The sequence below is a fragment of the Pogoniulus pusillus genome, chromosome 6 (assembly GCF_015220805.1).
Source record: "Pogoniulus pusillus isolate bPogPus1 chromosome 6, bPogPus1.pri, whole genome shotgun sequence".
In the NCBI taxonomy this organism is placed as follows: Eukaryota; Metazoa; Chordata; class Aves; order Piciformes; family Lybiidae; genus Pogoniulus; species Pogoniulus pusillus.
Window position 1 is genome coordinate 45,603,968 of NC_087269.1, and position 17,423 is coordinate 45,621,390.

A 17,423-nucleotide genomic window follows, 5' to 3' on the forward strand; every position below is an offset into this window, starting at 1 on the left:
CACCAATTCAGTAGTAAGCAACTTGTAAATATCGAAGTCTTTCTTGTACTTCAACTCTTGCACTGGGTTCTGTATCAAAAATATCACACGCATTGCCTAAAATAACATTAGATCTACTAACAACTACAAACTACTGAATGTCTACCCCTTCATAGCAGTCAGAAGTCATACCTGTTATCCATTTTCCATCTGATGTGTGCTCATTTACTGAAAAAGATAAAGCATTTATTAATAAGAGAACAGTTTTATTCAAGGTTTACTACTGGAGGAATCAGACCTTTAATGCTTTTTACTGACACAATATGCTTTTTCTAACTACCACAGTGTAATGTGATAGCCTTTGACTGCTACAGAGGCTCAAGACTTAGCCTTCACACATTCCCTCAAACTGAAAACAGAACCTGGCAACAGCTGTTTAAAGCTTAAGCCATTGTCAGAAGGCAGTTGCACGTTTAGCTCATATCTACAGGCTACAATGGCTTGAAGTGCCTACCTGTTCACTCTTCTGTTGGATCAAGTGTTTCTAAATAAAACTGTTTGTTTGAAAGGCTCATATGTCAAAGGCTATGACATTACCAGCAGGGTGGAGGTTTTCAATGTTTTTTCTTGCATTTCAATATCCCAGAGCGTACAGGTCACTGCTCTAAATGCAAACACTAGCTGAGAGACATCCACATCTACTTGTTAAAACTTTTATGAGCTCAGCAAACAATAGTTTAGATACAAAATTATCTTAAAGTATGATTTAGCTGCAGACTAGATTAAATACCACAAACTATGTCAAAGTACTTGTGAAACTGCAGGCAAATCAGAAGAGGAATTCTGAATGAATATAAGTGAAAGGAAGTGCAAGAGAAAAATTAAGTCAGTCAGCAGCATAATTAACTTCTGGCTTTAAAGGTCAAAAGGAACTATTCAAGTATGATTCACCATTTCTAAAATTTTCATGACTATATGGTATAGAACTCACAACAATAGAGACTTGCCTGAAGATACCTCAGAATCGAGTGCCTATGCATTTCTGAGATAAACAGCTTTCACAGATTGTATAGGTAGACTTCAAAACATATTCCAGGACTCCTACTAAAAAACTCCATATAGCTGTGACAAAGGATGATGAACCATGCTACTCCAGTGTCTAGACATGCATTTTTCTAGACAGAGCTTTCAGAAACAAGTGCACTGTTCTCCAGCAAACATAGAAACTGTCGTTAAGTTTAATGCAAGGACACAAAGATTAACACAACTGATGAACAATGCATGCTTATCAACCAGAAGATCATTTTAAAAGACAGGAAAAAACAACAACTAAAAGTCATAGTTCACCTACTACTGAGACTACATGCTACTTTGAGAAGCACTTGATACAGAGGTTGCATCTGCTCTACAGTTATCATAGCAAACAATCCTGGTCTTCAATTTCTGAAGAATTTCTATGATCTGGAGAGCTTTACTAATTGAAGTGACTCAGCCATTTTGCATTAACACTCAAAACAGCTACCTTCAAGTGAATACTCTTGAAAAGAAGGTTATCCTGGTATCAGTGTGCTATTAAATGACTCCTCTGTCATTGACAAGCGAGTGTATTTTGGTATTACTACTATACCAAATGCTAATTTGGGATGGTATATTATAAACAGCTGATGGACTCTAATCATAACACAGTGTTAAAGCAAAAAGACTCCAAATCTTATGTAGAGGTTATCTCATCTAGTAGTTCATAGCATATTGTTTTACTTCCATCCAGTGGTAAGACTGATTCCATGAAGACTTATTTCATTGTAGTTCATGTGTTAACTTGGAGTATTGCAGGCTAATAGTCTACAACTCTTGTCATTTCCAACTCGTCTCAAATACACCGAGTTATGACGCAACTTAGTTTTCACAAACATACACAACTACTGTCACACAAAGATGACTCATGCAATTGCACTGTACTACTTTGAATGAGAACCTGGGGCTTTCTGAACCAATGCCTTCAATCAACGGCATTGAGTTCCTTGGATTTCTTCTCACTGGGAATTCCTTATTTAATGTTGCTTCACTAGTTTCACGTGTCTGGCTTGCTATTAGTCAAATTTGTTTTCTAAATCACACAGAAAAAAGTTCATGATGAAGTATCTGAATCCTTACAGGACAGAAGCAAGTTTACAGCAAACATGCACGTATACAAGGCAGTACAGTGCTCCAGTTAAAAGAACGCACACACATTTCAGTGATGTCTAATTCAGTCACCACATCCATGCTCATTTTCAGTACCTGCTAGATACTTCATTTCTGATGGAGAATTCCAAGAAAGTGGGAAAAAAGCAAAAGTGAAGATTACTAAAGGTCAAGATACTTCAGCAGCTACAGAACTAAGCATCAAACCCCACTGCCCTCTTCTTGTTAGAAGACTTTAGAAAACCCACTGAATGCACAGCTTAGTATTTTCCAGAGAACAAAAAGCTGCCAATGAAGATGACCACCTTCATACCTAGGCTACTGCTCAGTTTTGGTGAGCTTTTGGATAGTTTGAGAATAGAGGAGTTCTGCCTCCCTCCAAGCTGACACAAGTTTTGGCCACAGCACAGGAAGCTCCCACCAGGGGAAAACATCTTTGGAATCACTTACCTAAACCCAGAGTAAAGCAAGCATTCCAACTTATTTCTGTTTATACATTGCCCTCATTGCCTTCAACAGCACCCATCCTTAACAAAATTTCTTCTATATTTAACACCATAAATAACGGTAACATGGAATAAACATCAGATTCGTCAGTAGTTCCAGTAACAAGTGTTAAAACAGCCTAATATGTATATTGCAATACTAAATTATGCAATTAGAGCAATATTGTTAGATTTATGGAAGCTTAACTTCAGCTTGAGTGACACGTAGGAAACAAGCATTTAAGAAGCATTGTTTCATGTTGTATCAGCTAAGCTTGCAGCAGTGAGAAGCAAAACTAAGCTACTGGGCTGATAACAAGCTATTACACCACCACACAGATTACCTTCTGTTATCCAGTAGAACAGGTGAAAGAAACGAAGAAAAACAATGTTATTCTGTTGAAGAATTTCTCATCAACATGCCAAGGCAACATGCTCACTCTGACTTACAGATGTTCTCATCTTACCTTTTTGCCTGCACCAACATTTGCCTTGGCTGTGCCTCTGACTTTCTTCATTCTGTTCTTACGCTCCTTTCGCTGCTTCCTAGAAGTCTTCTTTTTTTCATACAGGCCGTGCTATAAAAAACAGTTAAAGCTGCACTGAACATTGTTTCACTGATTGTAACTTTGAATTCAAGTTCTACTATTTCTGGACTCTTCAAATATTATTTAAACCTGAAATAGTAGATAAATAGTGAGACAAGTTCACTAGCAAATGATTCAACACAAAATAGAAGCACTCAAGCAGCTACTAGATCAGCAGCATCTCTAATGCTTCCTCGAGACCTTTAATAGGACAAATATTTTCATTCCTGCCAGACATCACTGGCAACAGCACCTTTACCTGCCATGTTTCCCTTAAAATACAGTAAGCTAACCTGCATTCTTAAGATCTTCTACAACTCTTGAGTACACCAACGGTACTTTTCGTAAGATTTTAGCTTTTACATATGTAAGTCACGAAAGAAAACCAACGTTTAAAACCCATCCTAATTGTTTCCGACTTGCTGGGAAACAACTTACCCTGGCAAGCCTGTGCTTTGGTTCGTTTTTCTTTGCATAGTCCAGGGAATCATAAATCATGCCAAAACCTGTTGTCTTGCCACCACCAAAGTGAGTTCTGAAGCCGAAGACGAAAATTACATCCGGGGTCGTCTTGTACATTTTTGCCAACTTTTCCCTGATTTCTGTTTTGGGAACTGTGGCCTTCCCAGGATGAAGAACATCAATCACCTAAGAAAGAATTTTTACATGTTGTATGAAAAGGTCAATATACAATACAGCTACATGCTACAGTCCCATCATAAGCTTAAGGCTTAACCCACCACTGAGGTACAAAGTGTTATTCAGTTGATACAGAAGCGTTCCTAACCCTACAGATCCATAGAATCAGTTAGACATATAAGATTGAGTCAAACCACAAACCTAACACAGCTGAGTCCCACAAAACCACATCTGTTAAACACTTTCAGCACAAAGCAACACATCTAAATCTATAAGCTCCCAGAACAAGAACCTGAAGATTTTAAGAGCCTCTTCAAAGTGGCTAAACCCTAGCCCAGAAAATAATTCAAAGCTATTTTGTGTACTCCCTTACCATCTGCTTGCGCTGAAGGAGTCTGTTTGTCATGAACTTCCTGGTTCTGATAGTCACTGTGTCATTCTGCAAGAGAAGATACAAAAACCAGAACAGCTACAGATACAATTCAAACGTTAAATGCAGACAGAAATAATACATAGCACAGCAAGTCAGTAGTCTCCTGCGTGTTGGCAATGACCTTATAACCTAATTGGGCTAGTCCTGGACTACAAAAATCATGGCTAAATAGTATGCTGAAAAGCCAACAGCCTCATCCCCAGTTTCTGAACAGGGCAATGTACAGAGCTCTACCCATCTGAAAAGCTGAAGGAACTTTTAATGAACACATGGGTTACAAGCCCAAGCACAACAACCCAAAAGAAGCTTCCTTAAACCTATTCTGGTTTCCTGCACGTGAAGGTTTCCTTTAGGATCTAACATTTCTACTCCTTTAACGCTCTCAGGTAAGAGAGCCATAACCCTAAAATACGGGAGACTGCAGTACTTGAAAAGGGCCCTGCTGGTTAGCTGAAAGAGGTTTATACAAAGGTATGTGGTGACAAAAGAAATAATGGCTTAAAGCAGGAAGAAGCTACACCTAGATTCCACATCAGTAAGTCCTTCTCCATGAAGGTGGTGAGGCACCACAACAGACTGCCCGGAGTTGCAGAAGCTCTAGTCCTTTAAGCGTTCAAAGCCGTGTTGGATGGAGCCTTCAGCAATCTGAAGCAGCAGCAGGTGTTCCTACCCACGGCACACGAGGTTTACAACTAGATGATGCCAACCATTCAATTATTCTATGACAGGAGTATCTGCCCTCGCCGTCCCTTTCGCACCTTAAGTTGCATGCTACGGTATTACCAAACCCTTGGGCAGCTCTCACAGACCAGCAGCACTGAAACACATCGGGCCTAGCACATGCCCCGGCCCGCGGCGCGGAGCTCGCCTCTGCAACCGGCAGCGACGCGCCAGGCCGCAGGAGCCCCGGCTCCAAACGTGACAACAAGCGCCCGCTCCATTTCCTCCATATCCCCTCAGCCCGTTCAACGCAGCTCAGCCCATCACAACCCGGCAGCCGGAGAAGCCCGCGGTGGCGGGATGGCAGCAGAGCTGAAGAGATTGCCTTAAACCAAACTCAGACACTCACCATCTTTGCAGCGAGCGCTGTGCCAGCAAGCGAGGAAAGGAAGGAGGCTCCCCGCAGCCAATCACAAGGCGGCGCATGAGGGCCCTCGCCTTGGGGGCGGGGCTGCGCCTAGGTATGGCGTCCCCAGAGCCAGCCCCGGAGGTGGCGTAGAGGTGCCCAAAGTGCGCCTGATAGTTGCGGACGCGGCGTGCGCTGCCAGCCGTGTCCTGATGCGCGCCTGCTCGCTGGGTACTGATAGTTTAGGGGCGCGGCGTGCGCTGCCCGAGGGGGCTGGAGCATGCTGCCAGCCGTGTCCTGATGCGCGCCTGCCCGCTGTGTACTGACGCCGGCGCAGGGTTGGTTCTGCCGTCGTGCTCTGCCTCGCCGCTGATGCCCAGGGTCTGAGCTAGGGCTGCTATGGGGAAGCTATCTGCAGAGCTCTGAAGTAAGCTTGGCCACATAGCTCCTGGTGAGGGCGACGGTGGTTGATTTGTAACAGTCCTACAATCGGCAACCGGAGCGCCTGTGGGCCCTGAGAGTGCCGTCGGTGTGAGAGGCGTCCAGGACAAACGACCGGACGAAGGCAGGGCTGCTGCTGGAGTCCTTCCGGACAGGGTCGGGAGGAGCGGCACAGGAGGACCTCAGCTCCGGCCCGTCAGGGAGTGCTCCAGAGGGAGAGTGCCCTCCGCAGTCGTGGGATCGCGCCGCGTGTGGTCGGGCTGGACGCGGGCGGCCTGCCGCCGCTGCTGCCACCATGGTGAAGGAGCAGTTCAGGGAGACGGATGTGGCGAAAAAAATGTAAGTGATGCAAGCCTGTGCGGCCGGAGGCTCCGGGGGCATCGTCACGCTGCCGGCTGGCACCGCGGGGGCTGTGCGGGGCGAGGCTCCGGGGGCATCGTCACGCTGCCGGCTGGCACCGCGGGGGCTGTGCGGCGAGAGGCTCCAGGGGCATCGTCACGCTGCCGGCTGGCACCGCGGGGGCTGTGCGGCGCTCTGCGCCCTGGGCCGGATACCTGTAATGGTGAGCGGCTGAAGGCTCCGGGTAGGGCACAACGCCTGTGAAAGGGGCCGGGAAGGAATTTCGTGTGCAGAGGAGCGGAGGGGGGCCGGTGTTACGCCCAGTCCACTTTTAAAAGCCCTGGTCTGGGCTGCACTTCCACAGGCCTGCATGGGCTTGGCTCGGCTTGTCCTTCTGGAGAGGCTTACGGGTGCGCCAGCTACGCGTGGGCAGCTGTGAGGCTGCCCAAGAACATCAGTAATTCCCCTAGATATGTCAGTGGCTCGCTTGAAAGCATCTCTGTTTTTGCAGTTAGCCAGAAAGATATTCCAGATACATGGTGAATAAGCTTCTCATTGCTTTTAAAGGCATGTGTGTGCATGCCCGTGAATCTAAGCATTTCTGAATACATATGTGCACCCACACACGTGTGACATTTCCATTCTAGAAGCCACATCTGCTTTGGCATGAAATCCCCAGAGGAGATGCGTCAGCAGGCTCACATTCAAGTGGTGAGCAAAAACCTGTATAGTCAGGACAACCATCATTCTCCGCTGCAGTATGGAGTACTTGACCATCGCATGGTGAGAAACAGCCTTTTTGTCCTGAAGATTGCAGTAGAATGACCTGAAGGGGTTAAAAATTTGTTGGGATGGCTGAAACTTAATGCTCGTGCAAAATATATAGAAACATGTCTATTCTCGAATTGTGTGGGCTGGCAGAGACAGCTACTTTGCTTTCAGATGATTCAGGAAAACATTCTTTTGAGGCAGGTGCTAAGTTCTTTCTGCCAAGATGTCCCAGAGACATCTACGAAATGCCGTGTTGTAGATGAGTGGGCTGTAGCTCAGTTGCAGTAGCTATATGAGTTAATGTCACTGGTAATAGTAGAGGCTGTGTATGAAAGACGTTTTTCTTAAGGACTGGAGTGAATGTAATTCTACTGATATGTTCTTGATGCTAGGAAAAAGGAGCAGCTCTGCAGTCAGTATAGCTAACTACCTTAAGAACTGTTCTATTTTCTGTGTATTCAGTCGATTACAGCTATGCATTTCTTTTCCTCCTCTTCTCCTTCTCCCAAAGGGAACCAGTGAGAAAGACCGTCCCTGTGAAACCTGTGGGAAGAATCTGGCTGATTGTTTAGGACATTATGGGTACATTGACTTAGAACTACCATGTTTTCATGTTGGGTACTTCAAAGCTGTGATAGGCATCTTACAGGTAAATACTACTATGATTTGTTGACAGTTTCTGGTCCAGAAAGAGGAAATTATCAGGGAAGATGATGCTTGAAAGAGCAATTGAAAAGATCAGAGTAAGGTTGTATTAATAATATAATGCATCTTAATAATAGATCTGGTTTGGTTTATGACATCTCAAACTGAATAGTTCAATGCATTATTTCTCTGCAGTACTTTGAGTTCAATGTATGCAGCGTAACATGTTATTGTGACATCCCATTAAATAAAAGCTCTCCTTGGTTTATGGGGATTTTTAAGATTGTTCAGAGCTTAGATAAGGATCTGCCAAGCTGACAGTCTTTTTCTCTTTTCTGTGTGATGATGCAGTATATGAATTGGTCTTTCAACCAAGATGGTACTGTTTCATTCAAAAAATTACCCTCTGTTGAAAGCATTAAGTTAGCAGAAAGTGTAACATTTCTGAATGCCTAACAACTGTGCCTATATGTATTTACATTAAAGATGATATGCAAAACCTGTTGCCATATCATGCTGTCAGTGGAAGAAAAAAAGCAGTTTTCTGATTACTTAAAGCGCCCTGGCCTTACATATCTTCAGAAGAGAGGGCTAAAAAAGAAAGTGTCTGAAAAGTGCCGAAAGAAAAACACTTGTCCTTACTGTGGTGCCTTTAATGGTGAGTGCTGACTTCAACACTTAGTGAAGTTGTCTACTGTGATGTTTTTTGCCTTGCCAGTTGTGATAACCTCAAAATAATCAAATATGCTTGTTCATTCCACAGCTAGGGGATATTCCTTCTGGCCTTCATTAAGAAATGGGTGATTGCACTCTTAATGCCAGCCGTGTGCTTGTTAACATCTCCTTTACGTGGATATAGACATTGTTGTAGTTGCTGAGTTTGGTTTATGTGCTAGCTTCATGGCTGCAACCACTGGAATAATGGGAAAAAGCCCTGTTTAATATGTTTTTTAAAATATTGGGACCTATTGTCAGTGATCACTACCTTAACATAGAAGTATTTGTAGACTTTATTTTTTTAACTATTGGGACCTATTGTCAGTGATCAATACCTTAACATAGAAATATTTGTAGACTTCAATTTTAATTGAACTTCACTTTTCATCAGTGTGTTTTTTGTAAAGATTAAATGTGCTTTTCATCCTCTAGGAGGGTATGTTCTGCAGTTTGACTGTATTTGAACTGTGATCATCTTGAATTATGCTGCATTTTGTTCTTCAGGGCAAAGTATCTTAAGAAGATCTCACATTTATTTTTCAAAATATTTTTTTACACTGATCAGATGATTCTGCTGTAAAAAGATTATAGCGTAACAGATTTATAGTGAATGGTTAATTCATAACTTAGAAGTTTGTTTTTTAACTCGTTGAAATTGTGGCTTGTTGTAATGATCAACAGCCTGAATAAGTAGGGAGCAAGTGCCACATGAGGGAGCACAAATAATAGGCATTTACCAAATTAAATGGTAGGTTAGCATACTTGAGTAAAAATAATTGAGTTTGTAGTAGTCTGTGCAGGTTTTATGAATAATGTTACTTACATTAAATGAAAATTTTTCTCACAAATCACTTCCAAAATTACTTTAGAAAGTAGTGGGATGATATGTAAATGGCACATCCTAGTGTCTTGTTTTTGATGTGAAAACTTCTGCTTAAAAAAACCCTGCTGTGATAGATGGAGGTGAACCTGTGTTTTAGTGTGGGCTAGAGCACCTGCTTTTGGCTTCAGTGGCTGCATCATCATCTAGGTGCACCAAGCCAGCCATAGAAGGAGACATGACTTGATTTGGGTTTTTTGGTCTTGTCTTTTCCCCCCCCCCACAACGTTTTAAAACATAAAAACATGCACACAAAAAAAAGAAGACAATAAAAAGCACACCCATGTTCGTTTGCTTGCAGGAACTGTGAAGAAGTGTGGTTTGTTGAAAATAATACATGAGAAGTACAAGACCAATAAGAAAGCTGTGGATCCAGTAGTATCTACTTTTCTTCAGTCCTTTGAAACAGCCATAGAACACAACAAAGAAGTAGAACCCCTACTGGGAAGAGCACAGGTAAATTTGTTTGTGACTTAAAAGTTTTTTTCTGCATGAAATAAAACTCCTCAAAGGTTATCATGTAGCATGAGAAACCTTGCAGTGGTTTGATAGACCAACAAGCACTTAAAGAGTGTTTGTATTTGTTGCAGTCATGCTAGCTTGTCTATAATGAGAAACAGTTTGTTGGTATGTTCTGATACGTAGCTTTCTGTGGGAAAGAAAAGGCAATGCTCTTGGTATATTGTACTTTTCATAAGCTAGAAAGCAAAGAAGAAATATAGGCCTGTATGAACTCTGCATGCACATGTAGATTTACTGTAAAACCAAAATGATTAAAATAAAGAGAAAAAAGATTTCTTCAGGAGAACCTAATGTTGAAAACGAGAAAGAGAAGACTTAGTTATCTAAACGTTTTGGTTTGTTCATCTTTACAGTGTGTGCAGTTTTGTTTCCTTCTGATTTTTGCAAGCTTGAAAGATTGCAGGGTACATATTTGGACACCAAGTAGTGAATATCTGAATTTTCTCAGAGGAGTACTGTGAAGTTTTGAAAAACAGTCTGTGAAGTACTGTGATTTGTGTGCATTTCTACTAACTGAAATAATACTATGAACTGTAAGTTGGAAGAGGTTTACTGAGTTTCTTTGGCAAACTCTTTGACATACACTTGGCTACTTGTTTAGAGAAGAGAGTAACATGATGAGGAAAAAAGGAAGGAGTGAGTATAACAAGTTTGTATCTGAAACTCCAAAAGAGTTCAGAATGAATGGAGCAAAACATAGTTTTGTTTGCATGCAAAGTTCTTCTCTCTTTGTCTTTTTAAAGTACCCTGCTTTTGAACAACCATTAAATCAGGGAAGGGGAGGAGAGGAGCTTGGAAACTTTTATATGATGGCTTGTTCTCTTCATTCTCTGACGGCTTTTGCAGGAAAACTTGAATCCTTTGGTAGTATTGAACCTCTTTAAAAGAATCCCAGCAGAAGACATCCCTCTGCTTCTGATGAACCCAGAAGCAGGTAAACCTTCAGATTTGATCCTCACTCGACTTCTAGTGCCTCCACTGTGTATCAGACCCTCTGTCGTGAGCGACTTGAAGTCTGGCACCAATGAAGATGACTTGACCATGAAACTGACAGAGATAATTTTCCTCAATGATGTTATTAAAAAAGTGAGTCATCCTTTAGGCTCTCAGATACCTTTGCCTTCCAAAAGATTTCATTAGAATTGAACATAGCAAATGATTTTACCTGTCCTACTGCTTACAATTTATATGTGCTGCAATATCCTTGGGAATTTCTTTCAGAGAAATAGAGACCTTACAGCATCTTTCCAGTACTTGGAAGAGGTCTACCAAGAAAACTGGGAGGGAACTTGTTACAAGGACTTGTAGTGACAGGATGAGAGGGAATGCCTTTAAGCTTGAGGAGGGTAAAATTAGACTAGATATTAGCAAGAAATTCCTTACAGTGAGGGTGGCAGGACAATGGAACAGGTTACCCAGGGAAGTCATAAATACCCCCTCAGTGGAGGTGTTCAGGGCCAGGTTGGATGAAGCCTTGAGCAACCTGGTCTAGTGGAAGGTGTCCCTGCCAATGGCAGGAGGTTTGGACTAGGTGATCTACAAGGTCTCTTCCAACCTAAACCATTCTATGAATCTGTGAAATGTAGCCAACTGGCTGACTGCTTGCCATATAGTACCTGCTAAAGATATGCTAGTGGATAGTAGGAAATGTTTTTTCATTTCAGTTCTGATCCATAAACTTGGCTCTTCCTTGTTGTGTTTTCATATTTGTGGGGTTTTCGTGGTTTGGTTTGTTTTTATCTCTTTTCTTTTTCCTCCATTTCTCTCTTCCAACCCCCTACCCTCCCATGACTGTGACACTTTTTGAGTGATCATAACAAAGCCATTTTATCTGTTAGTTGCTTTTTATTCATGTAGACTTTCTTCATCTGCTGTATCATTGTCATTTTTTACTCCACCATCCATTTTTGAGAAACCAGGTTTCAGTTAGCATGTTGTGTTAGTTTGAGGCTACCTGGAATATTTTAGTGAGAGAAACGAGATTATAGGCTGTGAAAAGGAAACAATGGTGATGTCTACTTCACTCATAGGCTTGCTGAGATCTATAAAAACAAGACCACAAACATAGATAGGACAGTGGGTCTCTGTCACAGCAGGTGCCTGTACTTTTCTCCCTGACCTGCTTTCTGTGTACCTCATCCTTCTGCTTTCTAACCCCTTGGCTGATCCTGCAAACTCACCTTGCACGTAAGGCAAAGCCACGGATAAGGTAGAGGGGTGGAAAGAAGGTGGTAAGAGGAGCCCTTCCTGAGGACTGCTTTCTGGGAGGGCTGTTGTGTTTCAGTATTACTTGTATATTTCTGTATATATTGTAAATATCTGCTTGTATATTGTGCTAAGCTGTACATATAAAGCTTCATTCCTTAATTTCCAGCTGTCATGAGTCTAGTCTGACTGATTTCATAAGAGTTGGGGGGGCAAGTAACACACAAACCATCACACATGCTCATCAAATTGAGACTAAAAATAAGTTTCAAAATGTGTCATTTGTTTAGAAGATTTCTAGCAGACTAATGCCTTTCAGGCTTTTCAAAAGTGGGCTTTGGCCTGGCCAAAAAAAATCATCAAGTGAGCACTGTCTATCCCATAGTGGGAAAGTTATTAATTACTACTGATTTTTCTGGCTGGTAATTTATATTGGCTTAACTTCAGTGACATAAGACTTACTCTTGTGAATGTTTGTCCAAAACTGATACTAGCTAAAAATGTTTTCACTGGGTTCTATTGTGAAAGTGCTTATGCTCTGGCAACATGCATCTAGCTGTGAAGTGGTTTTGCTTTTTTATTCCAATGTATGAGGATTTTCAGAAGAAAAGTTGCATGAGAAAAAAATCTTTGCTAGTATAATATACCTCATATTTGTTTTCTGGGTGATTGTTTCACTTTAGCATAGGATATCAGGAGCCAAAACACAGATGATCATGGAAGACTGGGACTTTCTTCAACTGCAATGTGCTCTATACATTAATAGTGAGCTCTCAGGAATTCCTCTCAACATGGCACCTAAAAAATGGACCAGAGGTTTTGTTCAGAGACTGAAGGGAAAGCAAGGTTTGTCTGGAAAGTTTCTGAGTTTTTTTGATTAAGCCATATATATTTGCTATTCTAAAGCATCTCTCCACTAATGCTGGTGTGTGCTTCAGTGATGTACGTTGAAGACATTCTAATTTTGTTGCAAACAATTCTGTATAAAAGTTTTCACTTGCTTGTTTTGTTAGGTCGATTTCGAGGCAATCTGTCTGGAAAGCGAGTGGATTTCTCTGGCAGAACAGTGATTTCACCTGATCCAAACTTAAGAATAGATGAAGTAGCAGTTCCTGTTCACGTTGCTAAAATACTAACATTTCCTGAAAAGGTAAGTAGTGTAGAATCAAAACTTTTTCTATTAACAGGACCTCAGTGTTGCCCTCTTTATAGCCTTGTCGTAGAAGCTTTGTATTTTAAATGTTGTTCATTGTCAGTTCTGTTGCTGCTGGTAAATGAAGTTGGTAGCAAGTACCCTGTAGGCATGTGGTGTAAGGAGCAGCATAGCAAGAGAACAGTTTTGCTTGGTGTTGTTTGAACTCCTGGAAAGCTTCATGTGTTTGTTGGTGTACATATGTGAAGAGTGGTTGGAAATTTTTATTTCTGAATTTACTTCCCAGATTTTTAATTTCCCTCTAATATTTTACTTTAAGATTAGTTTTCCTCCTCTCTTCCCTCCTGCCTGTTCCCTTCAACAGCTGGAGGCTCAGGGGGATCATCAGTTGAGCATAACATTTGAAAACGCAAAAGCTACTGGCCAGACCAAGAGGTCCTGAAACATATTTCCTTTGTTTCTGACTGAGCTCTTTGTGCATTAGGTGAACAAAGCAAATATTAATTTTATGAGGAAACTTGTCCGTAATGGTCCTGATGTTCATCCTGGAGCTAACTTCATACAGCAAAGGCACACACAGATGAAAAGGTATCGTGCTTATCTGTAATGATTCACTTCTTATTTCTCCCTGTCAACCAATTCTTACTTTTGTGTGAGAACAGTTTTATCTACACAGACTAACTTACTTTTGTAATCTTATCTTCTGCAAAGGACAGTATGAAAAAAAAGTCAGTATCTCCTCAGGTGTCGTCTACAGTTCAGTTTTATTTATTTGGCTTTTTTAGTTAATCTATGGAGTTTAAGTGCTCATACTAATGATAGTGAATTGCAACTAGATTTTTGTTGTTTGTGGGTTTTTAATGACTGAGTCTTTCCTGTATGAAATAGAGGATGTAGTGCAGTGATGAATGAAAAGAAAGAGTTTTAGTTATGTCTCCTGGCTGTTTTCATGAGAAAATCATCAGTCAGTTTAGGGGTAGTTCTAAGTGGTAGTATGTGAGTGAACCTCCCCATACTGCATGGTACACAAATTTGTGACTTTATTTTAAAAGTAGACTTTTTTCTTACTTGTTGACTAATAACAACAGGTTAATGTCACATACACAGTCATTATTTAAAATAGCAGTAGGGCTGCTGTTTAATGATGCAATCCACACTCGTTTTGTCTTCCAGTTACTGTAAAACAAATACTTGAAGGTGTAATGGAAGAACTTACATTTAAACTCATAACTGATTTTCAGATGTGTTGACATTTTTTCTGACTTTATTTCTTCTGAGTCCATTGTTATCTGTTACTCTTAAGGTTCTTGAAGTATGGAAACCGAGAGAAGATGGCCCAGGAGCTGAAGTTTGGTGACATTGTGGAGCGACATCTGATAGATGGTGACATAGTCCTGTTCAACCGGCAGCCCTCTCTACATAAGCTGAGCATCATGGCTCACATTGTAAGCGCATGCTCATCCTGGCTTAGAGGCAGTGCATCCCTGAATGTGCTCGGCTGCATCTGCATTGGTATTTTTTTCTTTCCAGGCAAGAGTAAAGCCTCATAGAACATTCAGATTTAATGAATGCGTCTGTACGCCCTACAATGCGGACTTTGATGGAGATGAGATGAACCTTCACCTTCCTCAGACAGAGGAAGCAAAAGCAGAAGCACTTGTTTTGATGGGGGTAGGTAGATAACGTTGAGGTCGGAACCTCAGATGGGCTGAGCTCTGTATTGCTTCACTTGCATGTGAAGTCTGAAAACTGTATCAATCTTCTTGGGTATAGATAATGTACAACTGTGAAGCTGGCTGAAAACTCTGCAAAAAGGAATTCAGAATAAATTAGGATTGTTACAAAATGCTAATCTAAGAAACTTAACCTTAGGATCTGTGTAAAACTCAGTTGCTTTGAGTAAGTAAATGTCACTGGTGTGTTTCTGCCTGACTTCTTAGTGATTGCTACCAAAATAGGTGTCTCTGTCACCAGATAGATGCCTTGTTTCCTGGTCTGACAGCCCAGCAATTGGAGACAGGCCAACTGGAAATGAGGCAGCAATATTGTTCTTGTACTGGTGATGACAGTTTACTAGACAAGGCAGGAGACTGTAGGCTCTTAAGGGCAGAGAAAAGAGGGAGAAGAAAGGGGAAGTAAAAAGAAGATTCAGTGATTCCAAGTATTGATCTCTGGTGTGGAAGTGGTTAGGAGCATCACTTGGAGGATTTTCTGGTACACTGCTCTTTTGGGGTGACTAAATGCAGTAACTGCTTTGGATATCACAGAATAATAAAATGGTTTGGGTTGCAAGGGACCTTCAAAGGACACCTAGCCCTACCCCTTACCGTGAGCATAGACTTCTCTAGCTAGATCTTGTTGCTCAGAGCCCTGTCCATCGTGTTTCTAGGAAGGGGCCTTCAACCACATCTCTGGACAGTGTGTACCAGTGTTTCACCACCCTTGTTCTACAAACATTTTTCCCTGTACCCGATGCAAATCTTCCCTCTTTAAGTTCAGTTACCCCTTGTCCCATCACAGAAGGCCCTGCTAAAATTAGATGTCCCTGCCTTTGAGTGTGCAGCTGCATTTTTCTTGTTACACTCTTCAGACTTGTATGCCTTTCCCTTTTCCTTCTGGTCTCTATGTATACTGGTGTAAACTGATACCTGTGTAGCAGCGGAGTAAAATAGTCTGTGTAAATCAACTGAAAACCCTTCCTCTACCTTTTTTTCCCCTCCCTTTCTGAGTGTGCAAATCAGGTTTGTATGGGCCTATGTTCAGGCAGAGCTGTGCTGTGTAGGTAGTGGTGAGCACCTGATGCAGTAGTATGAGTAAGACGTCAGAAAATGAGGCTAGTGGAAGTGGCTAGCTTTATTATGGATCAGCAGGGACAGTAGCTCCCTGTGATGGGCATAAGCCCTTCTGTCCCTTGACAGGTTTTCACAGCTAGCTTGTCTTCTCCTCTGTGTCCTATTTGAACAGTAGCTTACCAAACACATCAAGTGGATTGCAGTTTGTGCTGTGGACACAGAATGTATAGTTTCCAGTAGCTGTTCTCAAATTTGCATGGACTGTATTTTTTCTGTTTTTCTGAAGAGAGCTGTCCTTTGATTTAGAATAAGCTTCTGCCATTTCTGCAAACATAACTGTCTAGCGTGGTAAGTGTCCTTCTGAATAAAATACAATAGCAGTCTCTTCAGATGTGTAATTCTTGTGCTTCTTGTGTCATACAGACAAAAGCAAACTTGGTAACACCGAGAAATGGAGAACCTCTTATTGCTGCTATTCAGGATTTCCTCACAGGTGTGTGCATGTAACATTATCTTAGAACTGTGTGATTTAACTCTTTTCTTCAGAATCACAGGACTTTTCTGTATTAACTAAAATCTCCTTTCACGTGTCAAAGTGACATGATGAAAGTGAGAGCACTGTGTCTGAAATATAACAGTGTGTTCAGAATCGCTTCTGGCACTGTCTGCCTTTGTAGCTACAATAATTATTATTACCTTTTGCAGTGTTTCCCTGATTGAGAAAATGAATGATTGAGACCTTTGCATGTGTTAAGTAGGGAATGTGAACTGCTTATGATTATGGTAAAAGAGTTAAATTCGTTAATCCAAAATAGGTTTTAACCTACAGTAAGTGCCTTCAAGTTTCCATGCCTCTTTGGGGAGTGTCCAATAAATCTAAGAAAGAAAGTGCAGAAATTAATGCCAAGGCATTATTCTACCTATGGGATGCAGTTTGTGGGAGAGAGCAGATTATACATAAAGTGCACTGGTTCCAATTTTTAGAAACTTGAGTGTTGAGCAATGAAAATTCTGGAAAGGATTTACAGCTGAAGCTGTCTAAATGACTGTCATATTGCATAGTAAGTAGCTAACCATTATTAAATCAAATCATCGGTGCTGAATATGCAGTAGCAGTTAAATTTTAACTCATTTTGATCTGCCACGTTTTTTTACATCTTAGGTGCCTATCTTCTCACGTTGAAAGATACATTTTTTGATCGAGCTAAAGCCTGTCAGATTATTGCTTCTATCCTGGTCGGCAAGGATGAAAAGATCAAAGTTCGTCTTCCACCTCCAGCAATTCTGAAGGTGTGTCAAATTGGTTTTCAATGTTACTGAGACTTCCTCTGTTGTGTTCTTGACCTAATGATGTTCTCAGCAGAGATCAATTTTGTTTTCTCTGACATTAGTTTTATATGAGATGTTGTATTTGGAAAATCTATGCGGAAAATCTATGCAGAATCTATTTGATAGTTTCTGATGCTGACCAGAGTTGATCTGGTGTAGTCCAGATGCAAGGGTTCCTTTAGGATTCAAGAACAGGTTTGCTACTACTGTGCAACAGACTACTTTGGCTCTTAGAGGTTAGTAGAAGATATGGTTC

The 17,423-nt window shown here is 41.4% G+C and overlaps 2 protein-coding genes across 7 annotated transcripts in view; one reads left to right on the forward strand and one right to left on the reverse strand.

Moving 5' to 3' along the window:
• RPS24 (ribosomal protein S24) overlaps positions 1-5,464 on the reverse strand; it is a 509,972-nt gene extending 504,508 nt beyond the window's left edge. For 2 of the 6 annotated variants that reach the window (XM_064145464.1, XM_064145463.1), the window contains exons 1-4: positions 5,377-5,463; positions 4,248-4,313; positions 3,674-3,883; positions 3,116-3,226 (exon numbers count right to left, since the gene is read on the reverse strand). In XM_064145464.1, the coding sequence (XP_064001534.1) occupies positions 3,116-3,226; positions 3,674-3,883; positions 4,248-4,313; positions 5,377-5,379 (390 nt within the window). In that variant the 5' untranslated portion in view covers positions 5,380-5,463. Of the gene's footprint in view, positions 1-171; positions 208-2,259; positions 2,278-3,106; positions 3,227-3,673; positions 3,884-4,247; positions 4,314-5,376 lie in introns of those variants that run through there. The other 4 variants (XM_064145460.1, XM_064145461.1, XM_064145462.1 and 1 more) reach the window with 4 other exon arrangements.
• A 40-nt stretch (positions 5,465-5,504) lies between these two features.
• The window catches only part of POLR3A (RNA polymerase III subunit A), a 38,021-nt gene continuing 26,102 nt past the window's right edge, over positions 5,505-17,423 (forward strand). The window contains exons 1-13 of the mRNA XM_064145458.1: positions 5,505-6,153; positions 6,801-6,936; positions 7,436-7,573; positions 8,056-8,227; positions 9,468-9,622; positions 10,535-10,774; positions 12,577-12,739; positions 12,907-13,043; positions 13,531-13,634; positions 14,350-14,491; positions 14,577-14,717; positions 16,262-16,331; positions 17,001-17,128. Of these exons, the coding sequence (XP_064001528.1) occupies positions 6,110-6,153; positions 6,801-6,936; positions 7,436-7,573; positions 8,056-8,227; positions 9,468-9,622; positions 10,535-10,774; positions 12,577-12,739; positions 12,907-13,043; positions 13,531-13,634; positions 14,350-14,491; positions 14,577-14,717; positions 16,262-16,331; positions 17,001-17,128 (1,770 nt within the window). The 5' untranslated portion in view covers positions 5,505-6,109. The remainder of the gene's footprint in view (positions 6,154-6,800; positions 6,937-7,435; positions 7,574-8,055; positions 8,228-9,467; positions 9,623-10,534; positions 10,775-12,576; positions 12,740-12,906; positions 13,044-13,530; positions 13,635-14,349; positions 14,492-14,576; positions 14,718-16,261; positions 16,332-17,000; positions 17,129-17,423) is intronic.